This window comes from Porites lutea, chromosome 2 (genome assembly GCF_958299795.1).
Source record: "Porites lutea chromosome 2, jaPorLute2.1, whole genome shotgun sequence".
Classification (NCBI taxonomy): domain Eukaryota; kingdom Metazoa; phylum Cnidaria; class Anthozoa; order Scleractinia; family Poritidae; genus Porites; species Porites lutea.
In genome coordinates this window covers 39,397,307-39,417,341 of record NC_133202.1, presented here as the reverse complement: position 1 = coordinate 39,417,341, position 20,035 = coordinate 39,397,307, and the positions used below count along the sequence as shown (strand labels likewise).

General features: G+C 38.3%; 1 protein-coding gene and 1 long non-coding RNA gene across 4 annotated transcripts in view; both read right to left on the bottom strand.

The window, feature by feature from the left end:
• LOC140928577 (uncharacterized) overlaps window positions 1–2,697 on the bottom strand; it is a 5,342-nt gene extending 2,645 nt beyond the window's left edge. The window contains exon 1 of the long non-coding RNA XR_012164656.1: window positions 2,524–2,697. This is a non-coding gene — a long non-coding RNA (uncharacterized lncRNA). The remainder of the gene's footprint in view (window positions 1–2,523) is intronic.
• Window positions 2,698–3,700: 1,003 nt separating this feature from the next.
• LOC140928576 (phosphatidylinositol 3,4,5-trisphosphate 3-phosphatase and dual-specificity protein phosphatase PTEN-like) lies at window positions 3,701–19,869 on the bottom strand. 3 transcript variants are annotated; one of them, XM_073378346.1, is made up of 12 exons: window positions 19,714–19,869; window positions 18,475–18,575; window positions 13,780–13,864; window positions 13,441–13,485; window positions 13,311–13,354; window positions 12,159–12,289; window positions 11,287–11,536; window positions 9,911–9,969; window positions 9,094–9,195; window positions 7,447–7,641; window positions 5,565–5,851; window positions 3,701–5,277 (listed from the first exon to the last, which is right to left on the bottom strand). In XM_073378346.1, exons 2-12 carry the CDS (start codon window positions 18,560–18,562, stop codon window positions 5,223–5,225), a joined length of 1,341 nt encoding a protein of 446 aa, XP_073234447.1. In that variant the 5' UTR covers window positions 18,563–18,575; window positions 19,714–19,869; the 3' UTR covers window positions 3,701–5,222. The 3 variants fall into 3 exon arrangements, with proteins under 3 accessions (XP_073234447.1, XP_073234449.1, XP_073234448.1); XM_073378348.1 differs by lacking the exon at window positions 19,714–19,869 and adding an exon at window positions 17,830–17,966 and having other exon boundaries at window positions 18,475–18,581; XM_073378347.1 differs by lacking the exons at window positions 18,475–18,575; window positions 19,714–19,869 and adding an exon at window positions 17,830–18,215.
• Between the last annotated feature and the right edge of the window lie 166 nt (window positions 19,870–20,035).

Genomic DNA, 20,035 nt, shown 5'->3' with positions numbered 1-20,035 from the left:
GCAGATATTAATGGAGCTTCATTTAAAAATTCCCATAGTCTTACTCTCTCCTAGAAACTCTTGACCAATGATTTTGGTAGATACACCGTAACATGCAGATATTTTACAGTGTATGAGTTGCATAGTTCTTTTTTAAACCCCACAAAAACAAAAACACAAAGATACAGGTTGCTGTCATTCTAGACCATGGCCACAAATTTATACTGAAAAAAAACTTGCATGGCTATAGACATGTATTGTCTTGATTTGCCTCACTTAATGTGAACTTCTAAAACTTATACAGGCAAAGTTGCTGAGGTGCTTTTGAAATTATTCCAGGATGTTGCTCAAAATATTGGAAAGTCTAAGAAGGTAAGTATCTGCATCATTTTGTAACTCTACACATAAATCTTCTTCTTGTTTGAATTGAATAGATGAAAGCGAAGTTATTTAGATTTCAACGGATAAGCCGCATAAATGTCACCTCATCAATACCTAAGCCAACACTGTCAAGCACACAGGTGAAGAAAATGGATGATGAAAGCTCAGCTTAAAGAAGCAGCAAACTAACAAGGCTAACTCTCGATATTACAAAATATAAGAAGTGAAAAAATTATTTTTAACAGTTCATATTTTATCCTTCAGCTAAAAAAAACATGGCAAACCTAATGAAAATGTGATAAAGTTAAATAAAATTAATACTGTTCTACTATGAAGATTAATGGAGGAATCATTAAAGCTTGACTATCACTGTGTTATTCTTAATATTTCTTAAAACTATCTTCTGTGTTTGACAGAAACATTATTTTTGTTACACAGGTTACAGACAACCCTTCCAGTCAAAGTCAAAACAAAAGACAAAAATTCCATCTTCAAACATTCAATGAAATTGTTGATACAAAGTCTCTTCCTCTTTCGTACAAACATCTGGATAGCAACCCACAGTATCCAAATCCAGCCATTTTATGCGACTACAGCAACTGTGCTGTAACTCAAGACACTGACCAATTTGTAAGACTAGCTTGCTGCCACACTTTCCACCAAGAATGTTACCTTCGAAATAACTCTAACTGTCCAATCTGTACTAAGCCTCTGTTAAAGAAAGTAGCCATGCTGGCTGATACTTTTAATCTCAGTTTACTAACACCTACTAAATCGTCGTCATCAACTACCAATGCAGAAACATCCAACTTATCCTCTGAAGAGCCTGACACAGAATTAACTCCTAACAACTCAAGACAACCTATTTTCTATGAATCCGATGAATGGGAACAGTTTGTAGATCATGCTTTAGCTAATGTCACTGTCCCACAACCTCCAAGTTTAAGAGTACAAGGACAACAACAAGAATGTCAAGAGCAACATCCACAGCAGCCACACTGCCAAGACCAAGGAGTCAATCACCAAGCGCAACAAGCAAATCAAAACATCAACATCACATCAGTGAACAGTGCAGGCAGCAAATTCCTTTTTTTTCCACAGTCTGTTTCGCAGGCTACTATGAATGGCAGGAGGGGGTCAAACGCTTGCACTTTCATTGCATTGTACTTGGCAAAAAGTTATCATGCCAACATAGGACACCTACCACCCCCAACACAAATTTCACCTGTGTGGGCTGCTGTTGTGATGTCCTGCATCATTCAGGGAAATTCCACACATGACACTTTAACTGGGGGAAGAGCAATTAATTTTGCTGTTGATGACGCTGTCCAACATCTTAGACAAAACTTTGGACAAATTCAAATGGAAGATTCATTTGACATCACATTAACCAGTGAAGATATAAATGTACCCCAGTCATCAGCAGCATTTTACCTCCAACGTTTAACTCAAGAAGCTAATCTATCTGCAATTCTTATTATCACCGATATGACAATTTGTTTTGTTGCACATGGAGCAAATATTGTGATGTTCGACAGCCACTTGCATGGTAATTTTGGAGCTCTTATTGCCAGTACAACTGTTGAAAACACCGAGAATTTCTTGAAGGCAGTGAAAGCGATGATAAGCCCAAACTACAACATGTGCTCCTTAACATTTGTTAAGTTTGCTTAATTTTCAATAAGCTTACATGTAAGTTTAAGTTTTAAGTTTTCCGGGATTTAAAACATAGGTTTATTTGATGAAATCAGAAATGACATTAATAACTATTATCGTCAGATTTTGCTTGTTCTTATTACAGACCTTAACTCTTTGCGAGAAAATGTGAGCTAATTTGATGTAAAAAGTTAGAACAAGCTTTCATCTGTCATGAAAGAGAACCATGAAATGTACGAGTTCATCAACGAGAGCAACCAAACAATGTTGTATTTTGCAGAACAAGCCAGAACCTAAAGTGTATGGTTAGTATTCAATGAAATAACCAAGTGTTCATTCAAGCATGTGTTAGTATAAAAGTATTATATAATACAATCTTAAGGTTAGATTTTTCAGCCAACACGATTTGCATCCACTGCGCACCGCGTCATGATCATTGATCAACAAAATTAATACAACCAACAAGTCCGGGAATATTAAGACAAATGCATATTTACTCATACTTACAATTCATGTTATAAGTTCCTCTTCTTCGTCCCTTTTATCACCAATGAACTTCATTGAAGTAAAAAGAAAATTTCGCTTCTAACTCACAAGAAGACGCTGCCGTCGACACAGCCACATGCAGGTTTTTTGAATCGAACGAAGTGATCCCCGCGCAATTTCTCGCGCATGCTCAGACGTTTGACCGCGGTGGACTTTAAGTGAGAGGTAGATGGGTTTAAAATAGGGGAGGGGGAGGGGAGGGGAGGGGAGGAAAAATACTCATACTAATACTAATTTCTCCTCTCTCCTCCCCGCCCCTCCCCCCTTCCACCGCCCCTCCCCCTTAGTCTTTTTGGTTGTTTTTCAAGATGGCGGCCACGATCAAAGTACCTCCGAGTTTTCGTTAAAAAACGTAAAAAACGCCTGCTCTGCAGGCTAGTTTCTTAATTGCCTTCCACCTGAAAAGATGGCATCACATAATTTTATGGTAACAATAGTTAACAAAATAATATTGCACAAAGTAGGATGACAGTTTTCATGACAAATTTTAAGAAAAACCTCTGGGACTGGATGGCATGGATGGTTTAAAAATTCCAACTACTCCCAAAAAGAGTCTCTTCCAAGCCACCAGTGTCACTGAATGTTATAACATCATCATTTCTCATGTATTCACCAGGCTTAAATTCTCTCCACCTAGAATGGGTTTGCACTACTTATTCGTGTTTTTGAGGCATGCACGAAGCACGTGAGCACTGGGGAAGGCACAGAAATCTTACTTCCCTTGTCACGCACGTCTCTTGCTCCATGTCCACTTTGTGCTAACCTGACCATTGCAGGTCAATAAACCCAAATACCGTCTTTGCAGTGATGGTAATGGAGTGCGTGCTATCTGCTTCTTCATGTCCTCAGTCAACCTCTTTCCCCTGGGAACGAGGTTAGTTCTTAGCAGTGTCGGATCCATACCTTCAGATAAGAGGCGGGGGGGAGGGCCATCTCAAAAAAGATTTTTTTCGACCCTTTGGGGCACAGTTTGATCTAAAAATAAGAGGGGGGAAGGTGGCCCCCCTGGATCTGCCACTGCTTAGTTAGACCCTAATTAAGACCATAAGTCACCCTCACAAGTCTCATTATTTCGTACCACCCCTTTCTTTTATGTCACCGTTCCCCCCCTACCCTACCTTCACACATAACTCTCACATTTTCTCTGTTAGAAAAAATAATTTTCTCTTTATTTTTTATAAAGTGGATGCCTTAGATTTTACAACTGATAAGAAACATAAATGAAAATTGTTTCTACTCTACAAGCAGAGGTTTTTTTCCAGCAAGGCTTTTAGCATTTACAAATTCATTTGTGTCACTTGTCAGTCACGTGAATGACTTTGCAAACGCTAAAAGCCACGCCAGAGGGCAACCTCTGCTTGTGGGGTAAAATGTTTCAAGGTTACTGGATCACTCAATGGTCCACTAACAAGTAATGAACAATGATAAGCTTTAAAAAATCTGGATATGTCTTAGCATGTAAGGTTCTGTAGGAAACATTAACACCAAATTCCTGCAGTCTTTTTTTATCAATGCAAGGATTCTTAAACCAGACTTTCATAATGTCTGCTATTTTTATTCAACTATAATCAACTACAATCTCTGTTTTCTATTTGTCATCCATTTCTACATTCAACATGAAGGGTGTGTAAATATGTTAAAGTAAGAAGTTAAAAGTAACAGTTAAATATTATAATGACAAACAGAAATAGGCAGAAAGAGGGACGAATAAGACATTTGGTTGATCATGAGAAAGCAACCCTTTGGAAATCAACTCACTTGGACAGCTTGAAATTTTTTGCAATGCCAGCAAAGTCAAATAATTATGGATCGAATCCAGTGAGTTTTAAAACATAAAAAACAAACCTTCATCTAAGTCTCTGCCTGATTAAGTCTCTGATAGCATAGCTCGGCAAAACTGGAGTGTGAGAAACCTTTCTCCAGCAATAGGCCAGAGAAATTTGTAGAGCACATTGTATTATTTTTTTTACCTATTGGCTTTTAGGCCGTTGTGTGCGTTGCAAAAATGCCATAGAAAGAAGAGGTAATTTTAGTATGTAGCCAAACAACCTCATCACCTTCTTCCATGACTAACAGTTGTGATTTCACCTCTACTCTTCGTTTCTGAGCAAAATAATATCTTATCCCTTCAGGATAGAGATGTAAGAACTGTTATACTCTTTCTTTTCCATGTCATTAACACGGATCATCATAATAGAGGCCATGCATCATTATTTTTCTAGAAACAACTTTGTAAGATATGGGGATCCACAAATTTTGCTACTTTTTGTGAACTATCAATTACGGCTGAAAATTATAACTGTTCAACAGCTCCCTAAAACTGCAATTTAGCCTCAACTTTAGCAGACTTATTAGCCTATGCTGGCTTAATCATATATTTTGTCATTTAGCTGGCAATTTTATTAACAAGCTAACTATTAGCTTCTTATGAGGGTCTAGCTGTGCACTGATGAATAGTTTACATCTCTGCTTGTATTCTAATTAATATATGTTTATTTACATCTTGAATTTGTTTATGCAAATGTCACAGTATCTGAATGCAAGGATTCAGGAAATGACCTTTGATGACATGAGACCTTTGACATGAGATGTAAGAAGGACAGTAAGGAGAATATATATGCAGATATCAAAGCTTGATATAACCACACTGGAAATTCATATTAAGGATTGGGAGGTAATTCTTTACCAGTCAAAACACCTTTGTATGGCCATTTTCTGAAACAACACACAACAGACATATTTTCATAACAATAAGTGATGATATCCCAGCCTAGCTTAAATGTAAAAAAATTCTCATTTTTGTATAAACTATAAAAATAACTACAGTAATCTAACAAGTGAAGCATGCGCCACCCTTAATGACATCCTCAAGATCCTCAAAGAGTCATATAGTTCCTTTAAACATAATAATGAGACTATCTTGCAAGGAGTTCAAATGTCATTTCCAAGTGATGCTGCAATAGTGGCAGTTTAAATTGTGCATTTTTTTGTCTTAAACATACGTTGACTGTTGAGCTTCATTTTGCAATTCATTTGCATTGCTCTGATGAGTTTCTTTTTCCCAGTCTTTTTGATTGCTTTGTTGAGCTTCTTTTTGCCATTCTTCCTCATTGTCAGTGTCTGAAAAATTGTCTTCTTCATACTCTCCTGAATTGTTAATTATGCTATCAAATGAATCCATGGAACGACTCTTCCTGTGTTTAGTTCCTGTTTTTTTGGCTGGCTTTCTCGGCAAAGATGCACTTGAAGGAGCCTCCACCAATCCAACTTCGGAGTATAAGACACGGATCTGAAAAAGCAAACTTATGCTAGCATAAATACAGAAATGCTGTGAAATCTCTAGATCTTGTCTGTCACTTCTACTACATGCACCACTAGTTCCGTGCTTAACGTAGGCTTTGCAACAAACGAGATAGGTCTGTTTTTTAGTAATGTGGACAGCTTGCTGTCAACACACAAGCATCCGCCCAACAAGCTTGCATAATAGTTTCCATGGCTGCCTAGATCTCAGGGAAGTACCATGAGAGGGCTGGGAGCTCAGGAGCGGATCCAGGATTTTTTTAGGAGGGGGTGCACTCGTCTCTTGCTCTACTTCAATACCAATAAATCACATCGTTTTTTTTTTTTTTTTTTTTTTTTGGCAGAATACCAGTTGTATTAGAAAACCGCAGGTCATCTCGGGGGGGGGGGGGGTGCGCACCCCCTGCACCCTCCCCCTAGATCCGCCCCTGGAGCTCTACAATCCTTTTCAAAACATTGGGACACTGTCTTTTAGGTGAGGAAAATGTAATTTAAGTAGACCCCCCTCCCCCACTGAACAGTGTTGGGTGTTACAAGTCAAAAACCTTTTGCACATCTTGTACACTTCAAGGACCTCAACTTTGTTTAGGGGTGGTGGGGGGAAAATCTTGTTAAGGCTGTAACTCTTGTTATGAGTGTGTATCACCAGTTAGCTGCAAATTCCATACAAAACCAAGTGAAAAAGGGGAGGTGTCCCAAAACCTTTTAGCCAGGATTGTAGGTTTTGATTACAATGAGCCAAATATCTTCACATAAGGTAAAGGCATACACAAGCTAAAGGCTCAAGCGGCCAGAGCTTATTCCGGTTTCACCAGCATGAAGCACCTAGAAGTATTGCTACTCCCCGCTGGACGGGATGCTAGTCCATTGCAGGGTTACCCCCTGCAGTACACAAAAGGAGGAACTGTGGAAATAAATTTTAGACTATTTTGGAGTTCTGCACAGAACGATTTTTGATTAAGCAATATATAATGAGCAACTTGTGAGTGTTCCCATAGACATGGTCTGCCAGTAATGGTTTTATGAAGGTCAGAGATGTCTAATATGTCCTGTTTTATCTCTTTAGTATTTTGTTCAAAATAGGGTCTAGTTTTTACTTCTAACACCACCTGCTTAATATGGACACCGCGTTAATATGGACCCTTTCTATGGTCCCCTCAGCCTCCATATTAACAAGGTTTGACTGTATAAAATGGTTAAAATCTCAAAGCTGAAAGCAAACTAGTTGGACATTTTCAAGGGCGGTTCAAAAGTTGAACTTTGACTACTGAAATACAGCTCCAGCTTATAGTTGTCAGCAGAGGACTTAAACCAAGCAGGCCTTCTGCATAGCTAGTCCAACCTTCTCATAACTCTTTAACATTTAACAGCTAATAACCATGACACTTACATAACAAAACATAACAGCAGTAAGCAAAGAATGACCGTAAACCACTTCAGGGCTCAAAATAACACAATAAATAATAATAATAATAAATATTAACTTTTCCCCCAATATTTCGACTGGTCAGTGACGAGACATGACCGGGCAAAAATTTTGTTGCCCGGCCACCATCCAAAAATTGTTTTGAGCCTTGCACTTACTGTAAAGTTTGAAGGATATATTTTTTCTCTGTCATCTTTGTGTGCTTTGTCAAGATCTGGTTTTCCAACATCGAAGTAACGTAAATCAGAATCAACCTCAAATATCTTAAGCGTTGGTTCATCTTCATAGATTTCTCTTGTGACTGCAGCTTGACTTACAAAGAACGTATTAAACCAGAACTGAAACATTCTCTCCTGTATTGAAGAAAAACAATACATGTTAGATTGAGTACACGGTGCTCGAATTTCAGAAAAAAATGTTGGGGCCAGCTGGCCTCCAAGTTTTCTTTTTTTGGTCACCAGAAGAAGTCTTCTAGTCGCCAAAAATTATATTTAAAAACTAATGAAATACATTATTTAAACTTAACATCTTTTACTTAGCCTTAACAGAAAAATAATGCTTTAGACTTCCTTTGAACTTTCTTTTGAACGGTTTTCGCTCAAGGCTCGATTACCGGCCGGTGTTCAGGAAAATGAGCCCGTACTCAAGTGTAAATCTCCTCAAACAGGTATTCAAGCAATGGAATACACATTTAGATAAACAAACTTTAGGAATCACAAAGAAACGTATTTGGGTTATTAAAGAACAAAATCTGTAAAATTTGTTTTGCGCCCCATGTATTTGCATGTTCACAAATGAACATCAGTGAAACTTGGTCTATTTCGTGGTTGTGTAGGACGTGATTCAAAGTCTCCAGAAAGAGGAAACGTTACTAATGTTCTCAGGCAAAATAGTTGATTTTGCAAGAAGTCTGTTAGACAAACAGCATAAGTTCAACATTACTTCATTAGAAGTCAATAAAATATGGCAGAGCTTTTATTTGGATTGTCATGCACAACAAAAAATTGCATAAAGTTGTTTACAAGAAGCTCGAGAAATAAGCCTTGTTCGTTCTTGATTACCTTAAACTTTTATCAGACCAATCTGCCATTGAGTCCGCAAATTGAGATACATGTTCGACATAAAGATACTGTTTCAAATCGATGCGCTAAAAGTCATTCCTGGAGAAACATGGGACGGCCTGTTGAGAATTGTGATCGATTTGCCTGAAAGTCGATAAGACTTCCGTCGAATTCATCACTTGTGATTTTCACAATCCTCTTTCAAGTAAAAGTCAAATGTTAGACGGACCAGCTGTTAGGTCATAACAACAATCTGTTATAGTGTTGGAAGGAATGGTTAAAGCATTTAGACAAATTGTAAAACATTTAAACAAACCGTTAAAGCGTTTGGGCAAAAGGTTAGAGCATTAAACTAACTATCCATTAGTTTTGTAAAGGATAACAAATTATCATTAGTGTATGTTTTCCCAAAGAAGAAAGTCACCTATCTTCGGGGCCAGGTTGGCGACCAGGCACGAAAATTTAGTCGCCACTGCGTAAAAGCTGGTTGCATTGGCGACCCCACAGGTCACAACGTCGAGCCCTGGTACGTGTATTAACATAAATTAAAGAGACCTGAAATCATACTTTCCATATTAACTCTAAAAATCAGTAAAACCCATCACAACCATACTTGGTCGTTGAGTAAAAAGCATGTGCTAAATTATTCAGAATTTTTTCTGACAGATTAATTAACTGTCATTTAATTTACAATGTAAATTACACAGTATCAGTAGCCATCACAGCACTTTGCCAGTATCTCACCTTTTTGAACATGTCTTTATGGAAGAATTCCACTCTGATATCACCACAAATGGGAATTGGTTGGGTTACTTCAAAGGCAAATCCAGTAGGGGTTTTCTTGGCCTGTTTCAAAACACAAAAATGTACTTATGAGTGAAGAAGCCCGCATTTTTGTATTAAAACAACAGCTAGAATACTCATATGTGTGAGTAGCTGGAGTATGATCATCTGGGCGAGTGTAGTCAGTCACTGCCAACAACAGTACTATTCATGACTTCAAAATGAAAATTATAATAAAAAGGACTTTATAGGGGTAATACTGGTCATCCAGTGGTATTTACAGCAGCCCACAAATAAGGACAGAAAAAACATTTGAAAATACAGTCAAATCCCGCTTCTTGGACACCCGCTTAATATGGACACCTCATTATTAGGGACAGTTTGCTTTGTCACTGGGGAAAGAAAGCGTTTGCATTTTTTTCTTAATTCAATGCACTTAATATTTTACAGAATCTTTCTATGGCCCCTTAAGTGTCTGTATTTAAATGGGGTCTAACTGTAAACATAACAAAGGTTAAGAATGCCAACTGACCAGAGGCAAAGCAGTTGGCTATTATTTTAGAATCTCTTTGCAATTCCAGTGCTCTAACCACTCAGCCACGCTTTCTTCTCACATGGACAATTATATTCTTCCTACTTAAGAAAGCTGGATATAATAGTATGTCCTTTTTAAAAGCAAAAATAAGTTATGGCCCTACAGTTAGAAAACTTTCTCACTGACATCTGGGTTGGAGGGTGCTAGCATGACAACAGTAACAACAACAACAAAACACATTACCTCAGTTACTTTAGACTGGTATAACTTTACTTTCTGTTGCCAGATTATATAGAATGGATCTGACAAAGAAAATGACCAACATTAACCTGGGCAATGCTCTCAAAAAAAAATAAAAAATAATTATTAAATTCAGCGTGCAAAGAAAGTAGTGTCCGATAGCCCGGGGCTAGTGGATTTTGCTATTGGGCTAGTGAATTCTGTTGTTAACTTGCCCGACGGGCAAGTGAGGTTTTTTGAGCAGTTCGAAATAACAGAAGAACTATGAAATCAATTCTACTCGTCAAAAAGTGTCTGGGGCTAGTTGAAATGACATCTGGGCTAGTAAATGCTAGCTTCAGCTTGCCAGAACGTCAAGCTGTAAAAATGACTTTCTTTGCACCCTGAAATTAATAAAATATTGTAATATTGCTCAGTAATGTGCTTATGACAGCACATCAATGCAACATACAGTGTAATCAAAATGTTCAGAATGATAATAATTAAGACCAAAGGAACATTGTTTGCTTCTTAATGGTCATTGTGGAGAGACTATATTTTCAAAATAAAGACTATCTCAGTGACCATTGCATGACCATTGCAGTGGTAATTGCAATTTAAGCAATCACAGATTAAGGACAAAAAATGTCAAGGCTTCAACAGGATTCAAACCCATGGCCATTAGCACTGCAGTGCTCAACCTACTGAGCTACAGCTGTATGAAGACCCACAATCTTGGAAAAAAGGGGTTAAGAATTTTGTACTTTCCTTCCCACAGAATGCATATCCCGTAGATTTGGTACCACTATGGCCCCTCCCCTCCCCCCACCCTGATCACAGCTGATTAGTCGGGGTCAGAAAAGATCAAGCTGGAGTTCAACATTGTTTTTTTGGTGAGGGAGGAGAGGAAGAGGAGTCTTTGTAGTTTCCAGTGCTTTCAAGAGCTTTATCTTGAAACAAGACAAGGTAACACCCATTTGTCTTAACATTTTGTCCAACATTGCAAACATTGTGAGCAGGCCAATTTGTTGAGTTAATGTTCATCTTACTCATGAAAGGAATGGTTCGAACATACTGTAGAATGGAGATGATTATGGTCACACATGTAGATTTGTATTCCAACAGTTCCCATCATCTTCATTCTGTCTCATTCCTTTCACAGGTTGAAAAAATTGAAACTGAAAAAATTGGCATGTTCCTAACGTATGGGTCTTCATAGCAATTTTTCAGGCTTAATTTGCAATTGCTTAAATAGCAGTAACCATTACAATGGTCACATTGGTCGTCATTTAAAGTTTGTGTTTTAATTGCCATCTGGGACATGTTCACGGACTAGCTGTTGCCATTGTAGAGAGGTGGCCATTAGAAGGGGTTCAAATTTAAGAGCACAATTTGCTTACTGCAGGTGGAGTTTTGCAGAGTAGGAATAGGCGTCATTTGAAATCCCTTGACAAGCACCATTGTCCGCGTGTATGTCAAGCGGTGTCTTAACAGATGATTGTAGTACAAAACATATCTTCTTTGACTGGGAATAGTAACACCCTTTGCATTTCTTGTTCTTGCATCACCATAGTACTTCAAGGCATCTTTGCTTTCTTTAAAGTGGTCATTATGAAGTAAGTAAGAGCATATCATCACCCCAGTCCGCCCCTGTCAAGTAACAACAAATAGTAATTGCAACTGTTACAAATTTTCAGGCACTGACCAAATGCAACCCATGCTGAGTTAAAATGAAAACAATATGGACTCAGCACACAGTTTCCCACTTTCAGTCTGGATTGGCAGAGGGCTGTGTGAATTTACTCTTCTCCTTTTGAGGTAAATAGTATTTTCAGCAATTATTATCACTAGCATTTTTTGCTCCCTGGCCATTCTCCCTGCTTTGTTAGAAATGACTAATAAATTAAGATAATACCCACTGAAGGAAGGATCAGTGCAGTTGGTTAGAACATGGCCTTCTGTCCAGGAGGTCGCGAATTCGATTCGCAGGTGAGACTTTAAATCCTTCTTTCAACTTCTTTCCTTTCTGTATAACTTTTAAGTACTATAGCTTTAAATACCATAAAACGGAGCAGTGATAGAGAGAGAGAGAGAGAGAGGGTGAGGGAGGGGGGAGGGTACAATAAGTGCACTGTCCGTCTCAGTTTTGTTAGTCAGTTGCCTATTTCAAGCTACCGATATAAAATAAGGACTCTTTCACTTTTTTTACCAAGCCACGTTGATCAAAGTCCAGGGTTAGTTCCCAAAAAAATAAAAATGAAATACAAGGAACCTTGCCAGCTTTACAATGAATAAAAGCCACATTTTTTTCATCTTCCTTGAGAAATTTATCAACATCATCACAGAATGGTTTTATCAACTCAAATGGTGGTGCATTGTGATCATCAAATGGATAAGTAGCAACTGTAGAAAGAGAAAAAGAGATTCAGCTGCAATACTTAATGGCATAAGTTTAATAAACTCCCCCACATCTCTTTTGAGTGCCCCACCTCTATTAAGCCCTCCTTCTGAACAGTCAAAATTTAACATTCCTTTTTATATAACAAGCTTTCCCACTAACTCAGGACACTAGAAAAAGTCCTGTCCAGTAATCTTGGACACATAGATTTTCTTGCAAAGGGTTCAAGGAAGACATCATCTTAAACTTAGATGAGCAAGAGGTGGCCTCGGGCAAGCAAAATATGAGAGCTGCTTGGCTCAAAGGACAAGCTGCAATTCAAGTTTTTTTCCAGCTCTACCCTAAACACAACAATTTGATTGTTGTTATTTGCTTAATAACAATATGATGAAAATGACACTCACTGAGAACAACCATTTAATGATTATCTAGTCAGAAACGTGAGGGCTACCAACACGATTGAAGATACAACAACAAAAAGTACTATTCTTGGTTTTCAATCCGTGACAAGGCAGCGACATTGATGGTTGATACAATACAGTGAAATGTTTTTTTTTTGCCAAAACTAGAGTTTATTTTCGAACAGAAAGATAAATCTATTTTTTTTCTTTGGCCAAAACTAGAGTTTATTTTCAAACAGAAAGATAATCTATTATTCAACAGCATGCAGTGCTGACAAAACATCATATGCAAACTATAGATAAAAAAAAAAAAAAAAACAGAACAACAATGATTTTTCAGCAAGTACAAGAAGAATCTGGTATTCTGGAATTGCATCAAGCTTTATCCAAAGTGGTCTTCAAACCCATACCTACTTAATGAAAGCCTGATTCAGGCATTCAGTTAGTGGAGCATGGGCAAAGAATGGAGAAAGTGAGGGACAAAATGACTAGGGACTACATGTAATCCCTTCCTCTTTACTCACTCTATTCTTCGACTGCCCTCCACTATCAGAACATCTGAAAGTGGCTAATTTAATGGTACTGCTCAGCAAAACTGACAAGTAAACATTCTGTTAAGTCTTACCTCTGTTATTAAACTTGGATGGATCATAATGCCTTTCTGAGCACCTGAGTATGTGCACAAGAAAAATATATGAAAAAATATTAACAGAATTAAAATAATTATTCATTAAAAATCATTATTAATTACTCACAAGTTGTAAACTTTGTAGTGATCAGGATGCCTCGCGTCTAGAAATCTGTCAAAAGAAAAACACACTTGTGTATTATACAGTTTGTAACCAGTAACATTACCAACAAAAATTTAAAGCCCTTTGCACATGTACATCTTCTGTAACCTTATCAGGTCCTAGTTCCATGACTTAAGCAACCTGCAGTGGCAGATCTAGGGGTTGGGGTATGGGGACCTAGTTGTAGGCTGCCCCCCATCCCTCATACAAGACCACATGCACAGCGCCAAGGTACAGAATCAAGCAGTACCTCTAGTTATGACTTTTCCTTAACAACAGAATGTTATATTAAATGAGTGGTACCTTACAACTTCCTCAATGTGATTTCTGTAGACTCCCTCCAAATTTTCAGAGGGGAATCCCATTGCCACTATGTTGGGTTTAATATCTTTGCAGACAAGTTAAAGAAATGTGACAAATCTTTCTTTCTGAAACACCTGTTAAATAACAGCTTAGTAACCCACCAAATGCTTTTGACAGTGAAAGCACAAGGTAATTGCCTTACCAGCACTTCACTCTGAGTTAATTTAATACATGATTGTTAATAAAAATGTCTCTCTTTATCCAAAGGCGTTAGCAGTTTGCAAATGCATAACCTGTGATCAGGTGGTCCTTCTTCAATTGCAGATTTTTTTGCTCCCGCCCCCCACAGCACCTGAACACACCTGATCAAGGTTAGCAAACATAAAATAGTGCAGACATACATCCATTTCCAGAGAAAAGACCACACAGGATAAAAAATGGATGACTCACTAGATTTCTTGTACATGCAGCATTTTAAAAAAACTTAAATTCCAACAAGTCATCTGGGCAAGCATCTCTTATATTTTGCTTGCCTGGCGCAACTACTTTTCTCAGCCAATGATTTAGTTGGAGGATGCCTTGCCTGGATCATTGCCAATTAGGCAAGTGCCCAGCAAGAAAAACTACTCGTCCCAGATAACTGGACAGGATTTTTTTTTTTTGCCTTGTATATTATTATGTTATTCACAGATTGGCCAAATCTTTAATGCTAAAATATCAATATAAATTTTTAATGGTGAGTTTTTGTTAAAAAATGGACTCTCACAAACACTCATACTGTAGCCATTATTATTCCTGCATGTCCCTAACAAGAAAACATTTAACATAAACTGAACAACCTACACCACAAACACTCATGCCATACACTGTATTCACCAATGGCAGACAAAAGGGAAAAAACTGGTGCATAGTCATGAAAGTGAGGCGTTGGAGGATAAACAAAAATTGCAAATGAAGACTTTCAGTGAACTTGCAGAGTGTTTTGCACATATTCCACCTAAAATAACTTTGTACGCACTTCTTTTAGATACAATTACGTGGGATGTCTTCTGCTTTTAATGTTTGGTATTGATTTGCTGTTTGCGATCAAAAGGGACGCGTATATCTTCAAGGAAACAGGATGATTTTGTAGGTTTCCGAAGCATCAGAAGCTCAACAAGTGGGGGATGGCTGGAGAAAAGCGGCAAACATGTTGGCCCAAACTTCCCACAGAAACCGAGTACGAAAGCCAGCTCACTGCAATTCGGCAAAACAAGAAAATAAACAAATCTTGGTGGCAAGAAAAAAAGAAATAGGCGATGGATATATGGCCTACTTGTCAACGCAAGAGACGTCTGCCGTTGAACAAGCAGTTCAAGTCAAGATGGAATAAAGGAAGACAGGAAAGAAGCGGTGACTGAGGTTTCGATGAAGTTATGTTTGGTTTTTGTTTCCCATGACGTTATTCTCTGGTCTTTATCGATGAAGGACATCAGTTAGAATTACTTTTTTAGTATGAATGCAGGATCGATCGAGTGTAGTACGCTCAAAGTTTCAACTTGTTACTCGGCAGCTGGACTCAGTAAGCCGGCCATATATCATTTCAGGAAGTAATTTTCGTGTTTCTTATCTTTGGGTGTTAAGAGTTTTAACTTTATGTTCCATAATATTTTAAAAGTGAAGAATACATATATAAATAAACGGATCTAGACTCGAATTTTATGATTCGAAACAGGAGCTTGCCTAACCTAGTAATGTCTGAGCTTAATACCACTTTTTTACCAAGAGCTCTCGAAGATAGTGCCCTAAAGGAGACCAGGCAAATAGCAAGCCATAATATTCACACACTACAGCTTCTGACTTTGATAAAATTATTCAATGACAAAGAAATCATGAGATTTTTGCTAAGCTCTGCAATTGACCTCGAACAATTCACTCCAAAGCGACAGAATTAATATGATCCAAAGGAAGTTGTAAAAACAGACATACATATATACGTAGATATGTATAAAATGACACTGACATGAATGAATGAGCCTCGTGAATGAATCTTTCACCCGCTCTCGACTTGACCTGTTTTGTGTAATGGCAGACGGAGGTCTCTTCCGTTGACAATTAGGCCATACATCCATCGCTTATTTCTCTTTTTCTCGCCACCAATATCTGTTTTTATTTCTGTTTTACAGAATTGTACTGATATGGTTTTCGTATTCAGTTTCAGTGTGAAGTTTGGGCCAACATGTTTGCTGCTTTTCTCCGGCCATCACCCACTTGTCGAGCTTCTGATGCTTCGGAAACCTACAAAATCATCCTGTTTCCTTGAAGATATACGCGTCCCTTTTGACGGCAAACAGCAAACAATACCAAACATTAAAAGCAGAAGACTTCCCACGTAATTGTATCTAAAAAGAAGTCTGTACAAAGTTATTTTAGGTGGAATCCGTGCTAAACACTCTGCAAGTTCACTGAAAGACTTCCATTTGCAATTTTTGTTTATCCTCCAACGCCTCACTTTCATGACTAGGCATCAGTTTTTTCCCCCGTGTCTGCCATTTGTGAATACGGTGTATAGACATTTTAAATATATTTGCACGTCACCAAAAAGAATGTACACAAACACACACAAACCTCTCGAGTGTTTGCTAACATCCCTGTATACAATACACTTAGTAGCCTTAGAAAACAGCTGACATTTTGCGATGCCACCAACGGTTTCCCTGCAAAATGACATCTGAGAAACGACCCTGGAAATTCCATAATGATGACGCGTCACTACCCAGATCTGGGTAGTGCTTCTATTATTAGTCGTGCTGCTCATGAAATTTGCTTTAACTAATCAGTAGCACTACCCAGATCTGGGTAGTCTCGCTTCATCAGTATGGAATTTCTCTGCTGGTTTCTCAGACGTCATTTCACGAGGAAAATAGTGATGGCATCACAAAATGTTGTTTGTTTTCTCAGGCTATGCACTTGGTTATGTTACAGGTCAGGCCAAATTAAATTCGGGCTGGAATTTTTTAACCCTTGGTTGACTCTCTATTCCTTTGTCTCCCAGCCCTAATTATTCATGAATTAGGGCTAGGAAACAAGATTTATTGAGAATCAACCTACAATCGGCCACAAAGTTGTTGTTACTCATTTGTTACTCAAATAGGTTAAACTACAGAGGGCAAAAGAATCCACACCCCTCCCCCCTCCCCTTCATTCAATTGTTTTCTATAGGTAGCTCTAACAGCGGCACAATGTTGCACGGGGGGATGGGGGAGGAAAAGCTTTATTTTCCCCTCTGGAAGTCAGTAAAGCATCAGAAAACCCCTTATGGTGAAGTCTCAACTAATTTTGCTGCCGTTTGTACATGAAAATATTTTCACCTGAATATAATTTTGACCTGTAACAGTTACACTAATTTACTATAATTTATTTTGAAGTCAGAAACTTGTTTGAACAAGAAACTAAACAAAACAGTACAATCGAAAGTGGGTCTACCACTACACTCTTCACAAAAAAATTATTACTGCTGATGTGGTTAAAACGATTTCTATCGATCGTCCAGCTTCAACAATCACAGTTCTTGACGTAACGGAAACCGGAAGGTAAATACAAAAATTTACAGCATAATTGAATTTCCAGTTACCTCAATCATACGAAATTAAATGGTTTCAGTTTTTTAAAATGTAACATTGCAATGTTTTCAGAAATACGTAAGATTAAATCAAAACATAGCGATGTATAAATGATCAAAATCACGGAACACAAACAGAAAAAAAAACACCAAAATATAAGAATTGTCGATTCAGAGTAAGAAAGCCATTAGAAAAGGGATGAGCTTTGTGTAACGCCATAAGTATATCGATACAACGAAAGCCATAAACAACTTCTAAAAGGAGATCTACGATTGATATCCGTCTCAACGCACCTTGATAGGCGAAAACCACTGAAAAGACTAGGCGTATTTGATCGTTTCAGCTCTTAGATACTTCAGCAATTGTTTATGTAACCTTATGCTTTGACTGCGATAAACCTAAGGCACATAAATCAGCGAAAGGAAATAAAATACGCAAACAAGGATACATGTTAAATCTAGATCAAACCCCTCCTCCTGGAATCGCCTCTTCTTCTTGCTGACGAGAGCTTTGAAATAAGACATTCTCCCCGAAATGTTTCGACAATCGATCAATCAGCCTGCTGCAAAACCACTCAACAAAAACCTGCTCGTCAAGAATCAACAGTCCTTCAGCTGAAGTTGCATTTCCAGTTATTTAAATAAGAATAACCCCGCTACAAAATCGTGAGTGTAGGTATGCGAAATTCTTCCCGTGCTAAACAGTTTTGGAGCAAAATTCAAACACATTTTACAACGCCATCCGCCATGTTTGCCGCATGCCGAAGCTCCAGCAGTGGCTACAATGTTTCCTAATATGGTTAGTTGAAGAGAGAAACTGGGGAGAATTTGAGCCCCGCGCCTTTGCGAGCGCCTTTGCGAGCGCCTTTGCGATCTTCCGGGTTCAAAAGCATTCAAAAGCACTGGATGGCTTTGCGTATCGGCGCTAAAAGCTGAAAACCTTTCCGATATGTGACTCTCTACTTTCTAGATCGGCTCGGCACAGCTTCGCTGAGTTACAGAAATATGTGAACAGAACCCCTATCCGGTATGCAGTTCGCGCCGGAGCAAAAGCTTTCCGGTCAGTGTGAAAATAAGCTAAATAGAAAGGATACATGTCAAATCTAGATCAAATCCGTCTTCAGTGTACCGGATTTTTTTCTTGCTGACACAACGCTTAAGAAATTCCACAATGCAACCCATGAAGGAAAATTAGCTGAAAAAAAAAATGGAAAGAACAGAATATTATTTTGAGGGAATCTTGTGTAATCGAGTAGTTCTAGAAAGAAACGTGAGTTGAAAGCAGAACTCAGTTCTATGACCTTTTGATTTCACCGACAATGGACAATTAGCAACCTGCAGAATCGCAATATCTGATGCCGATTTAGTCTCCCCGCAGACGTCCCGTGGGGTTCATTCGTCACGCAACCCCAAAAGGACGTCTGCGGGGAGGCTAATGCCGATTCAGAGGGTCTAAGTTCGTTTAAAAGCCAAACAGAACAGTATTCACGATATATCAATATTAACATTGTATTGCCTTGAGAATCGGATCAAGCAGAAGCCCCTGGACCGGATCATAGCCTAGAAAGAACGGGCGCGCGCGAGGGAGACACACACTCATTAGCGCCTGCTACGCAGGCTACTGGATCAAGGTGCTATTGTTTAGAGACCCACAACCGCCCCAAGCAGGGGCACCCAACGTCAATTTTCGGATCTGTTCGGAAGACGATTGAGATCTAGAATTTTCGGAACATTTGTTGTAAAATTTCTTGCTTGCCTGCCTCTCCTAGGATTTTCGAACATCTAAAAAATGGTATAATTGCCCATTTTAACGGATTTTTACCCTAAAAAGGTCACCTAGAATTTTCGGGAGCCTTTTTTCTGGCTGAAATTTTCAAAAAGGTAAGTTTTGATCCCTACAATTTTTGGATCACTAGACTTTCAGCTAGGAAATCCGAACAGATGAGATATTTTTAGGGGATAAAAATATGACTTTGAATACTAAAATACGTTTAACAGTGCTGTGTTTAAGTGGTTTTGAACTATATTCTCGTTGGGTGCCCCTGACCAAGATTATTATGCCTGTGTAAAAACAAAACAGAAGCACCGCTGAGATCCCAATAGAGGATCCGTTTTAAACAATAAAAAGCGAGGCCGAAATTGCTTCAAGTTCCTTCACTGCTACATCAGTGTTGCCTTTTTTCGTTTACTGGCTTTACGGTCAACTGCATGATGTGGTAAATTGTATCGACCAACTGGAGTACCCAGAATCAATCATTGAGAAAAGACAACAGCTCTTGAAATAATTAGTAAAAAAGAAAAATAATGATAGAAAGTTAAAATATGTAAATTACCTAAAATACCACAGTTTTGTTGATGAATTCTTGCGAGCTTTGTCGACTGTATCGTCACGGGGCAGCTGAGATCTTCTAACGCTTGTTTTCAAAACTTATCACAAATTATGACCTAGGTACTGACCACTGTAGAGATTAAAAAATCCAGTACTCGGTAAGAGCTCTATTTAAATAACGGCTTCAATTTCGCTTATTCGGCACGCCGTCTTGACTTCTTCTAAAATATGTGGCTTTCTTCAGCCGTTTAATTTAAAACCTCAGCAAGTGTTCTAAAATTAAAATTGAAAGCACGCAGATCAAGATTATGACGAGGTTCTATAAG